The sequence below is a fragment of the Orbicella franksi genome, chromosome 10 (assembly GCF_964199315.1).
Source record: "Orbicella franksi chromosome 10, jaOrbFran1.1, whole genome shotgun sequence".
NCBI classification, from domain to species: domain Eukaryota; kingdom Metazoa; phylum Cnidaria; class Anthozoa; order Scleractinia; family Merulinidae; genus Orbicella; species Orbicella franksi.
In genome coordinates this window covers 4,711,171-4,733,280 of record NC_138154.1, presented here as the reverse complement: position 1 = coordinate 4,733,280, position 22,110 = coordinate 4,711,171, and the positions used below count along the sequence as shown (strand labels likewise).

General features: G+C 39.4%; 2 protein-coding genes and 2 pseudogenes across 2 annotated transcripts in view; 1 reads left to right on the top strand and 3 right to left on the bottom strand.

Moving 5' to 3' along the window:
* LOC145501132 (uncharacterized) overlaps window positions 1–22,110 on the bottom strand; it is a 329,746-nt gene that overhangs the window by 113,114 nt on the left and 194,522 nt on the right. The window lies entirely within an intron of this gene.
* LOC145501463 (uncharacterized) lies at window positions 600–1,350 on the bottom strand. The gene is made up of 2 exons (XM_081480935.1): window positions 1,119–1,350; window positions 600–850 (listed from the first exon to the last, which is right to left on the bottom strand). Exons 1-2 carry the CDS (start codon window positions 1,348–1,350, stop codon window positions 600–602), a joined length of 483 nt encoding a protein of 160 aa, XP_081337061.1.
* LOC145501030 (uncharacterized) lies at window positions 2,484–3,659 on the bottom strand (annotated as a pseudogene).
* On the top strand, window positions 18,853–21,809 carry LOC145501189 (uncharacterized; annotated as a pseudogene).

The window sequence follows — 22,110 nt, the reverse complement described above, 5'->3', positions numbered from 1 at the left end:
ACCAGTCATCTTTGTCATTTAAAGCATCAATAAAATGTTGTACAGCAAAGCGTTCCTGCACAGGAGTACCTAGATCCTGATTTGCTAAGTCTACCATTGAACGAATATCAGTAGGTAGCATTTGTAGACTCTCACCTTCAAACTGCTGGCGATTCAACAGTCTAGTCTGATGTAATTCCGCTTGTTTTTCAACACCGAAGCGTAGTTGCAACCTTTCCACAATTTTGGCGTACTGTCAGCCCTCTGAGTCTGTTAAACCACTCAATAACTTTCGGCTTTTGCCACGTAGACTTGCTGCCAAAAACATCGCCTTTTCCTCCTTGGTTCAACCGTTTATATACCGGTTGACCTGCTGATGTTGCGAGCGGTGTTGTTGGCTCAGCGAATAATAATAATAATAATAATAATAATAATAATAATAATAATAATAATAATATTTCTAAAGCGCCCTTTCCCAAGGGTCCAAAGGTGCTATTTACAAGGTTAAAAATTCATATTACGAAAAGAAGTAAAAAGCTAGAAGATAAATTAAAATAAATAACTACAATAAAATTTTCAATTTAAAAAGGCACGCTTAAAAAAGTGTTTTCAGCTCTCTTTTAAATGTCCAGCGATTCTGCGTCCTTAACATGTTGTGGGAGACTGTTCCAAAGCAACGCTGCAGCAACAGAGAAAGCACGGCGGCCATAACTATTTAGTTTGAAGCCAGGCGTAACGAGTAAATTTGTTTCTGCAGATCTTAGATAACGTCCCAGAATGTAGCTGTCAAGGAGATCCTCAATATAAGCAGGAGCTAGGCCATGGAGAGTCTTGTAGGTAATGATGAGTATTTTAAATTCGATTCTGAGATCTATTGGGAGTCAGTGGAGACTCATAAGAACCGGTGTAATATGACAGAACTTTGGTGAGAGAGAAACAATTCGAGCAGCAGTGTTCTGCACACGTTGGAGCTGTTTAGTCACGTGTTTGGGTAAACCATATAGTAACGAATTACAGTAGTCAAGCTTTGATGTAATGAGAGCGTGAACAAGAAGCTGGGCTGCATCAAAGGTAAGATATTTACAAATGACGCTGATTTTACGGAGATGATAGAATACCGATTTGCACATTGCTGTCACCTGAGGAACCATACTCATATTCGTCTAAGATAACTCCGATGTTGCCTGCTTTTGGTGAAGTCAGCACTCTCTCATCACAGATATCAAGATTTAACAAAGGAGGTCGAGTACAGTGTACAGATGATATCGAAAGAAGCTCAGTTTTCTCTCTGTTTAATTTTAACTTATTAAGAAGCATCCAGGTATCAATTTCTTGTACACAGGCTTCCAACTTACTTTTGCTCACTTCCATCTCATTAAGGGATGACGTCTCAAAAGTTACATAGCTGCATATCAGCATAAAAATGAAAACTTAACCCGTGTTTATTGGCGATGTCACTCAGTGGAGAAGTGTACAGGGAGTATAACAGCGGACCCAGGACAGATCCCTGGGGTACACCAAACTGCAGAACATGACGCTCAGACATCGAACCATTGACATTCACAAATTGAGTGCGGTCCCTCAAGTACGACCGAAACCATTCCAATGCCGTACCACCAATTCCAAATTGAGAAGAAAGGCGCGAAAGTAAAATACAGTGATCAACAGTGTCAAATGCTGCCGAAAGATCAAGGAGTAGCAAAATCACTGATCTTTTGTGGTCTAACGCCATAGCAATATCATTATGAACACGGATTAAGGCTGTGTCAGTACTGTGTAGTTTTCTGTACGCTGACTGATAAATGACGTTAAGATTATTGGCATCTAAATAAGCAGTAAGCTGCTTGGCAACACATTTCTCGATAATTTTAGACAGAAAACTTAAGTTCGAAATTGGCCTAAAATTCTTGAATTCATCTGAGCTTAAAGCTTGCTTCTTGAGCAGTGGTTTGACGCTGGCCACTTTAAGATCAGTAGGAAGTCTACCAGATTCCATTGAAAGGTTGACAATCTTGGTTATCACTGGTCGAACAGTGGTAAAGCAGTCCTTCATGATAGAACCAGGAATAGGGTCTGGATTACAAGACTTTAAATAAATAGATCCAACAATTGCCATAAGTTCAGTCAATGAGACACTTGCAAAGGTAGTAAATTGACATTCAGCAGCATCGTCTCTGAACTCAAGAACATTGTCAGGTCGATTAAGGTCTTCACGAATTCTCCTGATTTTATTGTCAAAGAACGCAATAAACTCCTGTGCTAATGATGTGGTACTCTCATGTTGCGGAAACCTGGTTTCTGGGTGCTGGTGAAGCAATTTCGAAAAAGTCGAAAGCAATTTTCTCAAATCACATTGGTTTTCAGTGACCAATCTAGAGTAATAATTCAATCTTGATGATGACAACATATTGTTTACAGCGTGACACTGTCAAACAAAATTATTATGATCAGAAGCTGACCAAGTCACATGCCATTGCCTTTCTAGTCTCCTTCGCTTTCTTTTTTCAGTTGATTTCCTCCGTATACCAAGGAGCAGCAGGGCGAATAGTGATGACGTGTCTTTTGACTGGAGCATGTTTGTTCAGGATAGAAACCAATGCAGAGTTGTAGAAAGCAACTAATTGATGAAGATCATCCAGTGGATGCAACAAAAGTGATGAATTGGGAAGTTCATCACAAAATATTCCAGTGTCTATGGTCTTTAGCTTGCAAAATTTAATTTGTTTTCTTTCAAAGCTAGGTTTGGCTATCGATATATCACAATGAACAACAAAATGATCAGATAGTGCAGGATCACAAACTGAAATGTTAAGGGCTAGAGGCTCATCTCTCGTGATTAAAAGGTCTAAAGTGTGACCAGCACTGTGCGTTGGCTTATTAACATGCTGCTTTCAATTTAGTGATCCAAGCAGATTGCAAAAATCAGATGAGGCTTTGCCGCCAGCATCATCAATACGATAATTAAAATCACCAGCAACTAGAAGATGCGAAGAGTCTGTGATATATTGCTCCATTAGGCGGCCAAAATCATCAAGAAACATTGAACAATTGCAAGAAGGAGGGCGATAATTAACCAGGACAGGAAATTCCGGAGAGGAAGCAAACATGATCAGCAAGTCAATAAACTCAAAGGAAGTAAAATCACGAGTTCTTCCAGTTGACTCCTTCACATGAAGTCCATTCTTGATAAGAATACCCACACCGCCACCATTACCAAGTTGTCTGGGCACATGGTTAAACGAATATCCATCAGGAGTTAAATCCCCAATTATTTGATCATCGCGATCAGGATGGAGCCAAGTTTCAGTGAGAGCAAAAATATCAATATTGTTGCTAACGATGTAATCCTTTATCGGTAACCATTTGTTTCTCACAGATCGGGCGTTGAAAAGAGCAAAGCTGACTGTAGTCAGTTTCGAGTGAGAGATTGAGGGAGGCCGTGGAGAATCACAAAATGTAAGAGATGTGAGAATTCGCACCCTTGCATGTCGAAAGGTCCGCGTATAGCGAGGTCGGTTGAGAACTGATATCGTTCTATTGTCACACTGAAACTCTTTAGATCTTCCAGCTCGTTTTCCACGATACTGCAGCAATGAGTTCATTTTCAAACCATTGTCGCTGCAGAATGGATTTGACTTTGCATGTGGTGTTTCCGCAACTTGAGTATCTGAGCTTTCCATAACCTTGGATCAAACAAAAAACTGCCTAAGATCATCCAAATCCTGTTTGAAGGGATTTTGCGGCATGATAGGCGTTGAACACCGCTGCCACCAGTGTGATGTTGCCATTTCTTGCGCTTCAGAACTCAACCAAGCTAACAATGAGTGGTTATGTGTAATACACATCCAACAAAACCACATGACAATATCTACTGTAAGGGGGGTAGGGTCAGACACAAATGTACTCTGTAACTTTCGCTACAATATTTTCAAAACTGAGCACACCAGACAACCACACTTTAACAAAGTCGTGAAAAGGGTATGACGGTCACTGTGAATATGATATCACGTGAGTAAACTACCTAATTCAGTGGAACTCATCCTAAACAACACATATGACAATGCATGTAAATTTTTCAATAAAGTGGAACTTTCTCTTACATAGAAACCAACATACATATTTACACAAGTGGGAGTTCAGTGCATTTGTACACCTCTTCCATTCCTCTTCTTGTTCCTGCTTTGAAGCGGCAGGGTAGTACATGAAAAAAGTTTCATGTAAAAATAACTTTGTATCATTATTTAGAGGCCATTTACCGTGCCCGCCGTTAACGCTGCAGTCCACGAGCTCTTCTCTGTTGTAAAGCAAAGAGAGTAAGTGAACGCAGAAGTTATATTTTGGCCTTGTTCTGTAAAGCTCCTAGACCACTGACTCAGCAGGGAACGACTGTGGCTTATGATGAAGTTTACCAGTTTGGGGGGCAGCTTGGGGGGGAAGCTTGATGGGCAGCTTGGGGGGAAGCTTGACGGGCAGTTTGGGGGGTATCTTGGGGGGCAGCTTGGAGGGAAGCTTGATGGGCAGTTTGGGGGGAAGCTTGATGGGCAGCTTGGGGTGTATCTTGGGGGGGCAGCTTGGGGGACAGCTGGAGGGAAAGCTATGGGAACAGCTTGGGAGGGGTAACTTGAGGGGGAAGGAGGCATGCCGAGGGAAGGAGGATCACTGAACTGGTCTTGTTCAACAGACGCATGAGGCGTAACTTGAAATGTTGGCTGACTGAGCGGTATCTGGGACGGACAGAGAGGTTGGTTTACGAATGAAGGGATGGTCGTATTCTCTAAACTAGTTTGTGTAGCTCCTCCTGTAGACTGCATGGGCGGATTGAAAGAAAGGAAGTCAGGAAACAGCGGCAGTGGACTGAAAAATGGGTAAGTACTTGGTGAAGCACAACTTCCGTCTGACGGTTTGGCCAAGCTATCCAGAATTTTAGCCTGATTGGACAAGACTCGTGCAAGCTGCTCCTTGATGTCTGAGACATCTTCCTTTATTATTTCTACTTGAAATCTGAGAGATGCTGGAGGGCTTTCTGTCTCTACACGGCAGGTTGTCTGCTCAGTGGTTAGGGATGTATTTGCTGATTTGAATTATTTATATTAGCAACAATAAGCACAATGCATGCTACACAAGATCACAAAATCACGGTGAGGTCTAATGCATACCATCATTGTTTGGTAAAGGAGCCTCATCGGCCTCGGCCCGAACTTGGTTTTTGTCGATGGCTTCTATGTCCTCCTGCTCTTTTTTGGATAGGTTCATTTGCGTATCTAAAGAGAAAGGAGTTGAAAGATATCTCTTAGTAGCTATTCAAAGGTTTCACCTTCCCACACCGACAGAAGAATGCTTAAAATAACCAATAAGAATCACAAGGGGACAGATTACCCAAGCAACAATAAGAACAACGTACGCTACACAAGGTCGCAGAATCACAGTGTGAGGTCTAATCCATACCATCATTGTTTCGTAAAGTAGCCTCATCTGCCAAGGTCCAGAGTTGGTTTTTGTCGATGGCTTCTATGGCCTCCTGCTCTTTTTTGGACAGGCTCATTTGCGTACCTAAAGAGAAAGCAGTTAGAAGACATCTCATAGTAGCTATTCGAAGATTTCACCTTCCCACACCGACAGAAGAATGCTTAAAATAACCAAAAAGAATCACGATCGGACAGAATATTAAGTCGGGTGACTCACTTTGTAGATAAAGAGAGGAGAAGACATGTTAGTTATATGGGACATAAGCCCAATAGCTACAGGAAAAAGTTTAATTTCAGAGTATAGTTCCTCTGTAGAAATACTATTGGAACTTGAAATAGTCCTGACTTCCCTTATGTAATGGCTCTACTCACCACACCCCAGGTAAAATGGCTTTCTAATCTTCTTAACTCTTTAGTTATTTTAGGAGGTCAATACCCCTTTCTACTATAATTTATTTATTTCTTTATGCTTTTCCTTGCAAAATTTATGTGGGGTAAACTAAAGTTGTTGTTGTCGTTGTTATCACAACAAAAAATGCGGCAACAAAAAATGGCACTCAACCGAAACATCTGTCATAGAAACAACCGACACTATTCTTAAAGCGATAGACCAGAAGATGTTGACTTCGGTAGTGTTCTTAGACATGAGTAAGGCATTCGACAGTGTCAACCACGAAACCCTAATTTTGAAGTTGCGAGATGTAGGCGCCTCAGATCCAGTTATCCAGTGGTTTGGTAGCTACCTTAATGATAGACGACAAGTGGTTCGAATCCATTCAACATTGTCAGAGCCCTTGCCCATAGTCTGTGGCGTTCCGCAGGGAAGTATACTGGGACCACTTTTATTTAGCATTTACACAAATGATCTTTCTTCAGCACCACAGAATTGCAGCGTCCAGAGCTATGTGGACGACACTAAGCTAGTTATATCCTTCAAAATGAAAGATACTGTAAACGCCTTTGCTGACTTAAGAGTTGATTTGCATAGAATAGGCCAATGGTGTTCCAACAACCATTTATTGTTGAACCCAAGCAAAACTAAACTCATGGTGTTTGGCAGCAGGCAAATGCATTCCAGACTGGACACTCCCAGCCTCACCTTCATGGGAAGAGAACTCGTACCGGAGCACACCGCTAAAGATCTTGGGGTGATTTTGGACAAGAACCTGACCTATGACGAACACATTACCAAAACTGTCTCCTCCTGTATGTCTTGTCTCGGTCAAATAAGCCGCACAAAGCATGTTTTTGACAAGTGCACCCTACTAACTATTATAAATACTTTAGTTTTTAGTAAACTTTTTTATTGTTCGAACGTGTGGGCGAATACATCAAAAAGTAATATAAATAAATTACAAGGTATTCAGAACTTTGCCGCTCGAATTGCGACCAGTACACACAAATATGATCACATCACACCAGTTTTAAAAGAGCTTAAATGGCTACCAGTCGCGACTCAGTTATATTTCAGGAGCGCTATCATGGCCTACAAATGTCTAACAGCTCGCGTGCCGGAGTATCTGTCTTCCCAGTTCAGTAAGCGAGGAGAAATAAGCGGACGTGCCACAAGAAGTTCACAAATGCTGAACATTCCTCTTTTTAAGTCTGCCAGTGGTCAGAGAACGTTCTATTACAGAACAGTCAGTATCTGGAACTCCATGGATAGCTCTCTAAAAACTCTCGAGAAAGTATCTGCTTTTAAGTTTTATCTTAAACGTAAACTTATTAAGGATTTTATAGATTCCTAATTCTAGTTAATTAATCTTAATGAATCGTAGAGTTTTTAAGTAGTTTTAAATTATTATTGTATTGTCTTTGAAAAGCCTCTAAAGGGAAAGTCAATAAAGTATGTATGTATGTATGTATGCCTGCTGGTTGCACCAATTTTAGGGCTGATAAACTGAATTTCCGGTTGCTTTCTAAAATTCGCTCAAATCGCCTCTAAACGATCATCTAAAATTTAACAACACACTGTAAAATTTAATATTTGTCCTATCTAACATATATACAAATCCTAATAATTCCGATATTACGGCAAGGTTCCGCCTAAGGCTCACTCAACAATTGCACAGCGCTGAACTACGCTGTCAGATCACTCAGCAATTTTTACCCTGACAAGTAGAGCTTGGAGATTTGATTCCAATAGGAAAAACCAACCTGCTAGATCCAAAACTCTATCTACATACTCCCTGCTATCACCTGGCCAATGTAGTTTTACGTAGCCTCCTTTGGTCAGGTTTTTATAACCGTCAATCACTAAACTGGTTTTGCCAATTGCAACCTCGTTAGTTTCGATGAAGTAAAATAGAGCATAGCTCCATTGTTTATATTTTCTGTCTGTCATTCTGTATTGGTAAAGAAGGCAAATTAAAGATGATTTATTAAACTTTGTGTTTTAAAACTTGTGACCTGCTACCTAGACCCTCTTTGGGCTCATCAAGGAAGATTGCCCAAACAGCCTCTGTGTAGGAGGTTAAGCGTTACGTCAGTGAGTGAGTACTGCGTTTGTTAACAAGCTTTTTTGTAGGAATTTTTGTAATTTCATTTTATGCGATGAAAAAAGCAGGTGACTATACAGGCTTCTCAGTCTACTACACAATTCATACCATATAACTTCCCAGATTTGTAAATGACTCCGTTGTTTTAACGATTAAAACGCTATTTCTACATGACTTCTATGTTATGCGACTGTTATTTCAGCTTTCCACCAGTGGACAAAAAAGCCAACAAAGTGCTTCAAACGTGGCGTGTCCTTGCCTTTTATTATAGGATCGCTCCGTGTTTAAACCTATGCATTGGTCTTTTCTAGTACCGTAGGGGGTAGGGAAAGTATTATGTTGACTTCCCAAAATGACTGTAGTCTGTAAATAATCACACAAGATCTTTTATGACTAACAAAAAAAATGACAACTGAGGAAACTTTTAACCTGGTCGATTAAGTTAAATATAAACGTATACGTAGATAATAAAATGACTGTTTGGTGTTTTGTCGTGCGGATCTTCAATAAATGATTGTGCAGTCCCTATTCATTCAACCAAATCGTAGGGTTAACTGCCTTTGAAAAACTTTAAACTCTTGATGGCTTCCGAAAAGTAAATTTGCTGAAACTTTCCGTCTATTTGAGTTAGTAAGTGGATGGCCAAAATTATCATTTTATCAGGAAATCGTGTACGGTTTAGCTCAATCATTTTTCGGTGCAGAATGAACGTTGACCTTGTTTTTCATCTTGCAGAGTTCAATGCAAAGTTTTCCACTTGAGCTGAATGGCGGCATCTTCTACTCTATGTTTTCGAGAGGAAGTGAAACCAGCCCTCCGTTTTCTTGATCGACCACCAGACTATAAGACTGTTAGTGTCCAAAATAAATAAACATATGGTATATGTGGTCGACCGGTTTTGTTTTATACGTGAGAGCACTATCAAGTTTGAACCTTGCCCCGGCAGCTTTGAAGTTGTTTTCCTGAGAGAGTGCAACAAGAAAAGACTTCATCTTCATATTTCTCGCACTAACGTTTGAGAAAAGTATTTTAAGAGTTTGAAAAAATTCATTACATTTCAATGGATTCTTTTTCTTACGTTATCGCTCCAAGATCAAGCTCTGCTGAGAGACACGTGCAAGGCAAAGGTTTTTTTTCTCTGTGGAGAGGGGGCAGTAGAAGGCAGCAGGGGTAGGGTAAGAGTATGATTGAAAAAAGAAATGCAGCCAAGAAGAAATGTAAAACAGCGACAATTTATGACAAATGGACTTTTATTTTTACAACTATGGTTTCACGTTCCTCGGGTCGTGTATTTTGCGCTACACTTTGTTGGAATGTATCGGCCAGACGAAGGCTTGTCAACTCATACAAACTTATGAGCTTAGTTGTAGTCACAGCATACAGAAGAGCTCTGAGCACTGCCATCTATGGAAATGAAGGTAAACTAAAAATATCAGAAAAAAATGATGTCAAGTAAGCTTTCATGTTTGTTTATAACTTGACTTAAGTGCTAAGGTATCTTGTGCTTTAAAATCATAAACAGCATACACTCGCAACAAAGTTTGTCCGCCATTTTATCAGCTACTTTACTGTTAACAAGCAATCAAATTAAAGAAATTTATAAATTGTCATATGAGAAGGCCTGCTTACTTGCTTCTAGATCTATGTGTGGAAAGTGAGTCTAATTGCTAAAGAGTAAAATAGCTAGCTGGAAATCCTACTAAAGAAAGACCTCGCTCAACAATAATTTGCAACGCTTTGCCTTGCGAAACCTGTAATACGGTTAAGGAAGCTTACTCAGTTTGCTGCACTCAGAATAAAGGCAAAATACGCAAAAAGCCAAAAGGGCGCAATTTTTTTGCTAGCGCGAAAGGCAAAAGCAAAAGGAGCAACGTGCGCGATTTTGGCAAAAAGCAAAATTTGCCAAAAAGGCAAAAATGGCAAATCGTGCCTGCAGTGGGCGCAATAAGAATAGCGTAAAATACGGCCCAATGTGTTACGCTACTTTCGAAGTTTAGAATGGACAGTGTGTCGGATTTTGACTCCTTACAAGAAGGGCGCAAATGCTTTTGAGACGTAGCTGAGATGGAAGGAAACTACATAAAAATCATTACAAGATGGTGCTCATTTGAAGAGAAAAAAATTAATAACCTGTGAATTACAGCATTTCTAAAACAAATTTTTGTCCGATTTTCGCTAATTTTGATTTGTACACCAACATCGTGCGCGAGGCCCATTCTTGTCCTGTTAATGAAATCTAATGGGCTCAACTTGTCGAGTAATATGATGGTGAACCTGTCAATTTGCTTGAAATGTTCAGAATCAACTGTAAGCTGCTGAAAAGGGTTATTGGCAAGGAACTCAAATGTCAAGTTATGCCAGGATACAGCTCCCATGCCTGCCACACAGATTTCTTGCTTTTCCCATAGAGGGTGGAGGTGGTATCGCAGCTAGTCAATGCATGGAACACTCGTAAGGATCTCGATCACATTCACCTAGACCAGCATAAATGATGTTGATGCTTATGCATGAGAAATTGCATCCTGTTCCAAACCCTACCCACAGGTCCAAGTGGGGCTGGATTGCTCTAGGATAGTGGAGCTTTCCTATCAAGATAACGAGGGGTTTGGCTTATAGCCGAGAGTTTGATCGATTTTTTTCTCTCAGGTGTCAAGAACATGAGGAAATGTCATGCAAATTCTGTGATCGGCTTGTAGCCAAGTCAAAATCAATGTAATTGGAAAGAAAAATTGCTAAATGGCAGTTTTGTCCACTTTGGCGCCTCATAAATTTCTTGCTAGCGAGTTTTCAATAGTTTACAGATGGGAGCACAGGGAACTGTGGGACATTTTCCCGCCTTTTTCCCCCAAACCTTCGAGGTGTCACTTTTTTGATTGAAGCGAATGTGAAGCAACATACTGTAAGCTACAAATTATGAATCCTGTTGTGAAACAGATCCTTGATAACATTGGTAGATTGGGTAGAGAGCTGGAAAACAGGCAGCCAAATCCACCTCAGATGAACGGTGGAAAGAACAAACAGTTTCTGGCGAAGGTGAAGTGTTGCGAATTTTCAGGTGAAGCTCAGGCCAGCCCTCTCCCAGTATTTATACCAGTAATGCTAGATTTACTAGCACTGTTAGCAATGTCATCACTACTGGTACTTCCACAGCTGCCCAGCAAGGACCAAGTAACAGCACAAATTCAACGTTGACTGCGCTTCAGGCTATCGTATAATTTCAATAATTCAAGGGCTGGTCAAAACACTCGCAAGAAAGGCAAAGCAAAAAGTGACCGACTGGTCTCTTCATTAAGGACGTAATTTTACTTGGAGGGCCAGACCACAAGAAATTCCCAGGCAAGGAGCATGGTTGTGGCTTATGGAAAATGGCCATGTTGTTGCGGCTGCTAGTTTTTGAAAGGAGTGGGATGAGAAAGCTTTGCATGATTTTTTGAAGACCTTATTCCCTTCCAAGCTGGGAGCATTTGATGATGTTGAGGTAAGATGTCCGTTCATTGTCGTTTAATGGCTCCTCTCCTAGTCAGGGCCAGGCTTTGTCTGGCTTTCTGCTACAAAAGGTCTTCAAAGACAAGCCTGTTTACGTTTGACCCATGCAAGAGATTCTTCCCATGGAACCATCGTTCAAGAACGCAAAGCATGACAGTGGGGTAAGGACAGCTGAATGTGAATGAGAGTTTATAATTTTTGATGCCTGCTGTTAAATTCCAGGTTGAAAACCTAATTTCAGTGCTATCGCCATGGGTGTAAATAGTGTGCTATTGTATATAGTTCATTGTATACACCCTCATACAGGTTGGTTTGGTGTGATATAGTGTGTATACTTGGAACACTGGGTCTCAAGGAGGTCTATACTTTGTACTCTGGCCTAAAATTGGATATTTTGTTCATATCTATTTTTTTGAAACCAGGAAATTTGAAGTTCTGGCTCTCTGGCTCTTGTCTTTCCTTTCTTATTTGCCTTGCTATATAATACTGAAAATTAGTACAAAAGCTCCTTCACCTTGTATTTATTTTTAGAACTTGCATCTCACACACAATGTATATACAACAGATAGTTTAATTTACGTGGCATTGGCTATGTAAAACTACCAGAAAATCTTAAGCAGAGGACTGTTGCCCATCTCCAGGGAGATACTACTTGCATCACTACAATGTAAAATCACTGGTGAGACATTAGAATGTATTTGACTGTGTAGGCAAATGGTAACAGGTTTTGATTTCCTTTCAGGAAGATGAAGTAACTGAAAATGAAAAGTGTGACATAAAAGAACTAATGCAGCCAATTTGGGACTCTACACAAACAACTAGTTCTGCAAGTACTTTTCTGATCCTATTATTAAATCATGAGTTCAGAAAACGTTATATTTATGGGAGATGACCTTTTCGCTGGGGAGGGGGGATACTCCCATATATTGGTGGTAGGGGGGTGGTAGGGGTTTTGAGGTGCTCTAACCTTAAATAGGGTATCAGTTTTGCCCCTTCTGGCATTGTGTTCTTAGGGTGATCCTTAGATAGGGTATGTAAATTGTAAAAGCCAACAAAGCAATGTGCAAACATCCTGAACATAAAAGAAATGGTTTGATAAAACTAAACTTTCTGTTATAGTATTACCAAAGTGATTTTACGTGGATTTGAGACCTATTCATACCATTCTCAGTTTTTGTTTTGCCCCTGTATAGGGTATCATTTTTGGAGGTTTGACCCTGACAAGGTATCAGTTTTTGTCTGCTTTGTCCTTAAATAGGGTCAGGATTTAAGAACGTTTGCGGCACACCCCTATCTGAAAATTATAAGAGTTTGCCCCCCCTGTGTTGGTCCGAGTCCAGGTAACATAAAAGAATAATTGAAACAACTTATTGGGACAACTGTGATGAATTCCAGGATTTCATTTTTCTCTGGGCTCATGAGAGGTAGTTGATGGTGTGATAATAAAAGCTCCCTCTTGTTTTGCTCAACGGACAAAATGATCACAAGAATTACAACAAGGAGGTGAACAGATAAATACACCCTCAGATCTAAAAGAGGTTCTCTCACCATCCTTAGATGATACTGTGTTACTCCCACAAGGTGAAGAGGGTCCAAGATGATCAGATTCAAGTGAAGGTCAGGCAGCAGCCTACTCACTGGAGTCAGAATTGCAGAAGGTAGTTCATTTCTGTATTGATTACCGCTTAGAGAGAAATTTTGAAAACCCCGTGGAGATTTTAAGATGTGCACAGCATTTTCTACTCTGTGGTCGACCTTTCAATGTCACAGACCCCTTGCACCATTAGATGGGGAAACAAATTTCATCCTTGTTAACAGAGAAAACATCTTTCAGAGTGCTAAGGAGGAATATTAGTCTGTCTTTGAAGTCACAAATCCCAAGGTTACATGGGAGGGGTCATTTTATTGGGAATGTGCTGTTGATGCTGGTGGGCCAAGCAAAGAATTCTTCCGCTTATGCCTTGAAGAAATTAAGAAGGATTACTTTGTAATGTAATGTATGCGCCCAAGATGGCTGTAACATGCTTCCTTGCTCCTGTAATTTTTTCGATTTTTATTTGTTTTTCATTTGATGTTTGTTTGCCTGGCATCAATTTTCGTTTTTCTAAAGACACTCCTATCTTATCTTCGAAGTTTTATGGTCTTCCACTGATCGTTACTACTGTGGACAGTAGGAACAAAATTACACGCTCGATTTGTACATGGCACAAACGTGGTCATCTTTCGATTGCCGTGCCTTCGACAATGGACCTGACGATACACATGGATGTCGAATCTAATCCTGGTCCAAGTCCTTCTTTGACTGAAGGAATACATCGGGAACATGATGTCAATCCAGGATACAGGTCTTCGATGTGTTCTACATTAAAGATGACGAATCATGCCTATAACAACTCTACACTTGGTTCGCCATTAGTGCAATTTGTTTCGAGCCCTCTTTGGAACTGTTCACGAAATATGTACTTTCAAGGCAATTTCTGTCAAAGGAGATTTAGGGGATCTAGAGCTGGAAGGAAGGTTCAGGAGAAAAGAATGCGCTGTTCATATAATATTCAAACTTTGGTTTCAAATCTAATTTCCCGATCTAAATCTGCATATTCCAGAAAGAATTCTAATTGCTCAAACCACAGCAACTTAACAATAATACCGCGTCAACCGTTTGATAGAGGAAATACATCGGCGACTGGCCCTGTAAATTTCTGCCTTCTTAACACGCATTCAGTAAACAACAAGACTCTTATCATCAAAGACTTTGTTGCTGAACATTGCATTGATCTACTTGCTGTAACGGAAACATGGTTGCAACCAGAAACTGATAATGAATTTATCATTCGCGATTTATGTCCTACAGGCTATTCATTTCATCATGTTCCAAGATCTGGCCCTGTTGTGGTGGTGGAGTGGGCTTGTTGTTTCGATCATGTTTTAATATCAAGCTTCAACCACACAGGAAATTTATTTCGTTCGAATACATCGACTTATTATTGAACTCGGTTGATAAAAGTATAAGAATTGTCATTGTTTATCGTCCACCGCCTTCGAATACTAATGGTTTTACACCTGCTATGTTCCTGGATGAATTCTTCACGTTCTTGGAACAATACGTTACTATTCCTGGCAGCTTATTAATAGTCGGTGATTTCAACTTTCACGTTAATACTTGCGATTCTCAACACGTAGCCGCATTCCTTCAGTTGTTGGATGTTTTCAATCTTAATCAGCACACAATTGGATCTACACATAAAGACGGTCACACTTTGGATCTTGTTATCACTAGATCAGATGATGACATTGTTTCTAATTTGTCAATTGATTCTCCTTTTGTTATATCTGATCACGCTGCCGTTCATTTTCATCTGATGCTTAAAAAACCAGTGTTGGAAAAGAAGCTTATCACATTTAGAAAACTTCGTTCAATTGACTTTGATAGTTTTGGTTCTGATGTCACGAATTCTAGTCTTTCGAGTCTCTTTTCCACACCGCTTCCGTGCCTTGATGACTTAATCAGTGAGTATAATGGCGTTCTTAGTTCCATACTTGATATCCACGCTCCTGTAAAAACCAAAACAATAACTCTGCGTCCGGCTGCACCTTGGTATTCTGAAGAAATAAACAATTTGAAGAAAGATCGCAGGAGACTGGAGCGGCGTTGGCGAAGGACCAAACTTCCAGTCGACCGCCAGTTGTTTATTGATCAATGCCGTGTAGTCAACTTTTTAATTTGTTCTTCCAAGAGAACTTACTACACTAAGCTGATCAGTTATAATCAGACGGACTATAAACTTCTTTTCAAAACAATTGACAGTCTATTACATAGAAAGTGTGATATACCATATCTGCCCTGCAACTCGCCTTCGAATCTCGCAAATAAGTTCATCGAGTTCTTTTCTGATAAGATCACCAAAATACGGGTCGACTTAGACAATGCAGCTCTCATCATCCATCAAGTTCCTGAAGTTAACCGGGTCTGTCCTTATACGTGTGATGAGTTCAGTTTGGTAGATGTTGACGAAGTCCGCAAATGTGTTGTGAAATTATCTTCCAAGTCATGTGATCTTGATCCTCTTCCTGGCTGTGTCACAAGAAATGCTTTGAGCACACTGCGTCCATTTATCACCAAGATTATAAATACTTCGTTGCAATCTGGCCAAATACCCTCTCAATTAAAAGTTGCTAAGCTACGTCCTCTTCTTAAGAAGCCTTCTCTGGATCACACGCAGTTTTCAAATTATCGCCCTGTTTCGAATCTTACTTTTCTCAGCAAAGCAATTGAGAAGTTGGTTGCTAACCAACTGATCTCCTATGTTAACAACAACAACCTGAATGAGCCATTACAGTCTGCCTACAAACAGTATCATAGCACAGAAACGGCTCTCATTCGCGTGCATAATGACATCCTCACAGCAATTGATAAACGTAGAAGGGTCATTTTATTACTTTTGGACCTCTCTGCTGCTTTCGATACTGTTGACCATGATATTCTCCTCTTCCGTCTACAACAGCGCTTTGGAGTTACTGGCAAGCCGTTACTATGGTTTAAATCTTATCTGTCCAATCGTATGCAGTATGTCTCTGTTGATGGTGCAGCTTCCTCAGATCATGCTCTTCAATGTGGTGTTCCACAAGGATCAGTGTTGGGACCCATTTTGTACGTTCTTTACACTTCACCCCTTTCAGACATTGTAAAAAAATTCAACTCGAGTTATCATTTTTATGCTGACGATTCACAACTTTATCTGTCCTTTCAGCCAACTATACCCAGTGATAAGGATTTAGCTGTGTCCAACATCGAGCGCTGTGTACGTGAGATTGATCACTGGATGTTGATTAATCGTCTTAAACTTAACAAGGATAACACTGAACTTCTAGTGATCTCCGCAAAACATCTACCGAGACCAACCCTTCAAGAAATCTCTGTCGTCGATGAAACCATCTGCTCGTCACAGAAAGCAAGAAACATCGGTGTCATTTTTGACCATCATTTTCGTTTTAATGAACATATTACAAGTATTTGCAAATCATCTTTTTATCATCTCCATAATATCAGCAATATAAGGAAGTACCTGTCATCGACCACCACTGAAATACTTGTTCATGCGTTTGTTTCTTCAAAATTGGATAACTGTAATTCTCTACTCTATGGCTTACCAAACTGTCTTTTGAAAAAGTTACAGCACGTCCAGAATGCCGCTGCTCGTCTCATCACCCTCTCTAGAAAACACGAACACATCACACCTATTTTGTTTAATCTCCACTGGCTTCCTGTTAACTATCGTATCATCTTTAAAATTCTACTCATCACATACAAGGCCCTAAACGATCTGGCACCTTCATACGTTCGTGATCTTCTCACTCCTTACACTCCGTCTCGTCAGCTACGTTCATCTTCTAAAGAACTTCTTTCCATTCCGCACTTCAATTTGAAAACATATGGCGCAAGATCTTTCTCTGTAGCAGCTCCTACACTTTGGAACACTCTTCCATCTGACATCAAGAACAGCTCCTTAGTGTCCCTTTTTAAACATAAACTAAAAAAATTCCTTTTTAAGAAAGCTTTTTTATAACTTTTTAGCGACATTTTTTTATTTTTACTTTATTTGTCTTAAGTGTTTTTAATATTTCTAACTGTAAAGCGCTTTTGAACTTTTAGGATATTGGCGCTATATAAATATTTTATTATTATTATTATTATTATTATTACTTTGACAGTGGTTTAAAGGAACACCTGTAAGGTGACTATGTCTTTTCTGGCACTGTCATGGCACTTAGTGTCCTTCAGAATGGAAATATTTCTAGGTTTCTGTCTGAAGACCAACTTCAGCAAGTGTTTGGATCTGGACAACCTTCTGAGTGCCTTTTTGGTCCTTTCTTCCAATGGCTAACATTTACTCCAATACAGTTCATTTGCCAAGATGTATTTCAAGCCAGAACTGTCAGCTGCTGAATGACAAAGAGCTTTTTCAAATGTATGACTATGCATTTTGCATTGCTTTCTTTGGAAAAAAGTAATCAAATTCCCTTATTAATTAAAAATTGCAGCAGTGTTTTAAGAGGATCTAAGGTGGGCTTGCCACTGTGTTTGCCCATTTGTAAACCTAACATTTAAGGTATCAGCCACCCTTCAGGACTGTCCACATGTGGATCACTCTCGCGCTTTCGTTTTTCATATAAACCCCTACAAACCACACATTTTTTGAAAGCTTAATAGTTCCAGATTACGGCTCATTCCTTTAAAACTCTCAAAATCGTAAGAGATAGCGTAATTGAGACATTTTTTGGGAAAGCATAAGTCCGTGTAAATTCAACTCCAGTCCCGCTAAGAATGAGCCGAAGAGAACAATAAACATCGCATTTCCTTCTTGACGCGTTCTTCTAAAAAGCCATGACTCAGATTTTGACACGCGCATTTCTTTTTTAACAATAGGATAAAGTCAGAGGAGACAAATCATAAGCTGGCCAAATTTCAGCCAAATTGGTCTAGGGGCTGCCAACCTGGAGTTAAGAAAGTACACTTAACTTTCTGAAATTTTTGTTCCAAGAAAAAAAGAAAAATATGTTTTTTGCGGCATCTTACCCGCAATGGGATTATAACGCCTAAACGTCCATGTTGATGCTTACCAGAGAGGGATCATCTTGCAATAAGAATAGGTGTTTGACATGTGATATGGAGCAGGCCAAATCTTTACGCGGGACGGCAAGAATACACTTTTCAGATCGGTTATCACAAGTTAGTTAATTCAAAATTCTCGTTCCCCGTATAAATTAAAAAGTTGCGACAGGGCTGCATGACTCCTGCGGTACGCAAATGTGTATTATTTGCCTTTAGAGTTTGCCATGTACTTACGCATTGTTTAGGCTCATTTATATTGCAAGATTTGTTCAAGTTTCTAAGTATTCTAAGCGTTGACATGGGTACATGAGACCAACAGCTAATTGACTAGCTAGTAGCATGTCAGTAATAATGGTATTAAACCTGTGTTTGCTTCTTTACAAGAACTATAAACACAAAACAAGCTTTTTCTGTACCTGTTCCAATTTTGTTTGCAGGTCCATATTTTGGCTTTTTAGCCATGAAATTTCCTCCTCCAGCTAGGGGGGAAGTAATTTAAGTCAACATTAGAGGAGAACTGAAGGCAAAAATTGTCATTTTTTGTAACACTTGTTTTGAAAGCCTACCATAAGTAAAGTAGTAAAGTCAAGTTTAGATAGTTATTCCTGTCCGTTTCTTGGTTTTTGGGAGAAAATTAGATTTGAAACTGCATTTTTCCCGCTTTTCAGGCCTTTTCATTGCAGGCTCGTCATGCGTGTCAGTGGTATGCGGTGAAGTATTACATGGGGAACACTGATTTCGTAAACAAGAAGAAAACAAGCAATATAGGCTGAAAGCTGTTGTCCTGTTGCAGATTTCCTTTGTTATTTCCAACATGAGTTGTGTATAGCCATTTGAGTTTGAGCCAACCTATCCTCCTGCTGAAGAACAAGTTGACTTGGAGGACGAAAGAGAGGAAGGAGAGGGCAAAGCCAATCTTGATATTAGAGTTGGAAACACCAAAGGGTGCATTTGTGGGGGCAATTGTGTTGCAATGTCGACGGCAGAGGAATGTTTTTGCTGTCAAGAATTGGAGGCCCTCAATTAAAAGTTTGATGAGTAGGGGGGATGCCAAGCTTAGAATTGATTGCCTGCATATGGACGTTCTAAATACTGCCCTTGTTGCAATTCACAACGCATGCCGTAATCCCTTTCCTCACCCCACTGAGAACAAGTTAGTTGTTTGAAAATGTAGCTGCAAAAATTATTTGTTCATTGTATAATCTCCTAATTTTTAATCTGTTCTAGAACATGGTGTTTAGCAGTCTACTGTCAGTTTAATTGGTGGACTCATGGCATACTGGGAAGAAAGAAAACACCAAGTGATTCCACCCTGCGTGGTGAAAGCAATTAGAAAGGAATTTCCAGAGGAAAGTGGTGAATATGTGGGATTCAAAGCAGCAGATATTGAGTTAAACTAAATTTGAAGACAAACAATCATAGATTTTAGCATGCTTTATTAATGTTGGTTTTCTGCCAATTTATAATTGCAAAAACAGTACTTGGCTTTGACTAATACCCTTATATTGATCTCGAAAATTGAACAGTTTTATTTTCCAGTAGTGAACTGGTTCTTTTATTATTTTCTTGGGATTTTCAACAAGTTCAATTCACCTTAGAAATACATAATTAATAGCATGATTAAGCACAATATGCATGGTTTGTTCTGAGTTAATGTTGATTTGAAATTTGAATGAAATGTATTGCTTGCTGTTGTGTTCAATGTATAGATTGGATGGCATGTCTTTCAAAAAAATTGTGGCTTTACAATTTTTACTTGTCTGACATTTTCTCTGAAAAAATAATTTTAATCATCCATGATCACAAGTATTTTGATCATTTGATATATGACCTTGCTCTTGCCTATTTGAAATAAGTACATGTTATTCAGTGTTTTTTAATTTTTTACTATTGCTTTATGTAGTTACAAAGCAGTTTGCAAGCAATGCTTTTATGAAAGACTTTTGTTTGGGCATTTTTTCTTGTGTTGAAATATATTGAAGCTCTTACAAGTGTATACCACATGTAGTCTTGATCAAATTAAACCATTTCTAGTGAAAAAAACTAATAATAATAGCAGTAATATTTGTTGAAGGGCTGATGGGCAAACTGGCCTGTTATTATACATGTATTGTTCAGCACACCAACATGATTGCTTTAATTAATTAAACTAAACTTGGCAACAGTTGGATATGAAATTTAAAGGAAAATATTTTTTCCCAGAGCAAACCACCAAAAAGGTAAGTATTTTTTTGGTGTACGTGTATGAAAAAATACCTGAGTGAGTGAACACATTGCCCAAAGCCCTTCAATGACCATTGCATCAAATTCATTCAAGTATCAGAAAATCTAGATGTGTGCCTTGCAATCACATCTGCTTTATCTGGTCAAGTGGTGCAAGCAATGTTGCGTAGAATATGTGGTGCTGTGAGAGTGGCACTTCTTTCAGCAGCATCTTGATTCTTTCTTTTGACAATTGCATCCAGCCATGGCTGTACACAATCCTTTGTTGTCTTCTCTATGATTGATTTAGCAATCCACTCTCTACTTCTTTTGGGGAAGAACACCTTGAAATGAAGCTCTCCCTTGTTGTCTCCCCTTGAAGCAGTGGCATGGTTTTTGCTGGTGTTGGCTGTGGTCAAGGGCTGCTAGCTGTGTTCGAGCAACCATGTCCTTATACCGAAAGTGCTGCCATTTGGACAATGTAAACTATTATTTAATCTCAGGAGTTCATTCACATATGAGGCAAGCTTCACATAGGAGGCAAGACTCTATGGTGAGCAAGAGTCAAACTGGGTATCAACTGGAACTGTATCGCATGGCTACACAGCCACGTACTGCAGACTCATGAACTCACTAACAGCATCACACTGTCACTTTAGGGCATATCAAGATGCATCCAACCAACATCCCAAGTTTGTATACTAACAGAGAAACAACAACATGATATCTGTGACTCTAATTTTTTCCGAGTATACGTTTCTCCCAGAATTTACACTCAATATCCAAAACATAGTAATAATGATAATAATATTGACAATACCACTACTGCTACCGCTACCACTACCGCTGACAGATGGTACCCACCCAAAGTGCAGAATGTGTGAGTAATTTCAAGAGTCAGTTGACCACCTTGTCTCTGGAGGTCCTGAACTTGCCAAGATAGAGTACATAAGTGAAAAGAGCAAGACTTAAAAGATTTACATAATAATAGTAATAATAATAATAACAACAACAACAAAACAAATTTGTGTTGACCTTTTGTCAAAATGAAAGTCTCATTCTATTGCTTACTTCTGATTGCAAACTATTATCATTTAAAACACCTAAAAAAGAAAAACTTCTACAGACAAAACTCCAGTTTAAATTTTGGGAAGTTCGACTGAAGAAAGTCTGTTTCTGCTGTCGAAGTCGTGATTTTTCCTCATCACTTAATTTTAGAAGGTGTGCATACATTGCTTGTAGGTAGTAAAAAACACAAACACACAATTTTCTTTTCAAATAGCTGTCAACTGATGGAATCCAAATGTTCATATTTTCAAGTCCTGAAGCTATGCTACTCAGGTCTCAATGTTGGATGTTATAAGTTTGTTGCTTGCAAGAATTTGAGCAGCTAAGTGTGGATAAATATCAGTAAGTAAACACAGGCATGACCATAGCCCTGTAAATAATTTCAGCAGCAGCACAGGTAAGGGAAGAACGGGGGGCAAACGAAAGTCCATGGAGAAACAGGATTGCAAACACTCTGCAGAAAGTAATAAGCAATGGAACAAACCTTTTAGAGAACTTTTACAAAGGTCACAATGTTGAGAAATTGTCATATGTTTGAAATGCATTGTCAGTCATGCCTATTGATAGCACAGCATTGAACAGTTTGTCATAGACTGTCCAGATGTATTTACAGCAAATTTGTATCTGCATTGATGGGATTCTGACTTTCTCGACAATGAGCACTCTCTTTGTGGGAATGTTTTATGATTGTTACAGCTTCTATGTTGTAACCTAATCATGATCAACAGACTTTGGTTGATTGTTTTAAAAAGAACAGTTTGGATCATGATTGCCTTTTGACAGAGCCTAAATTTTCAGAAAG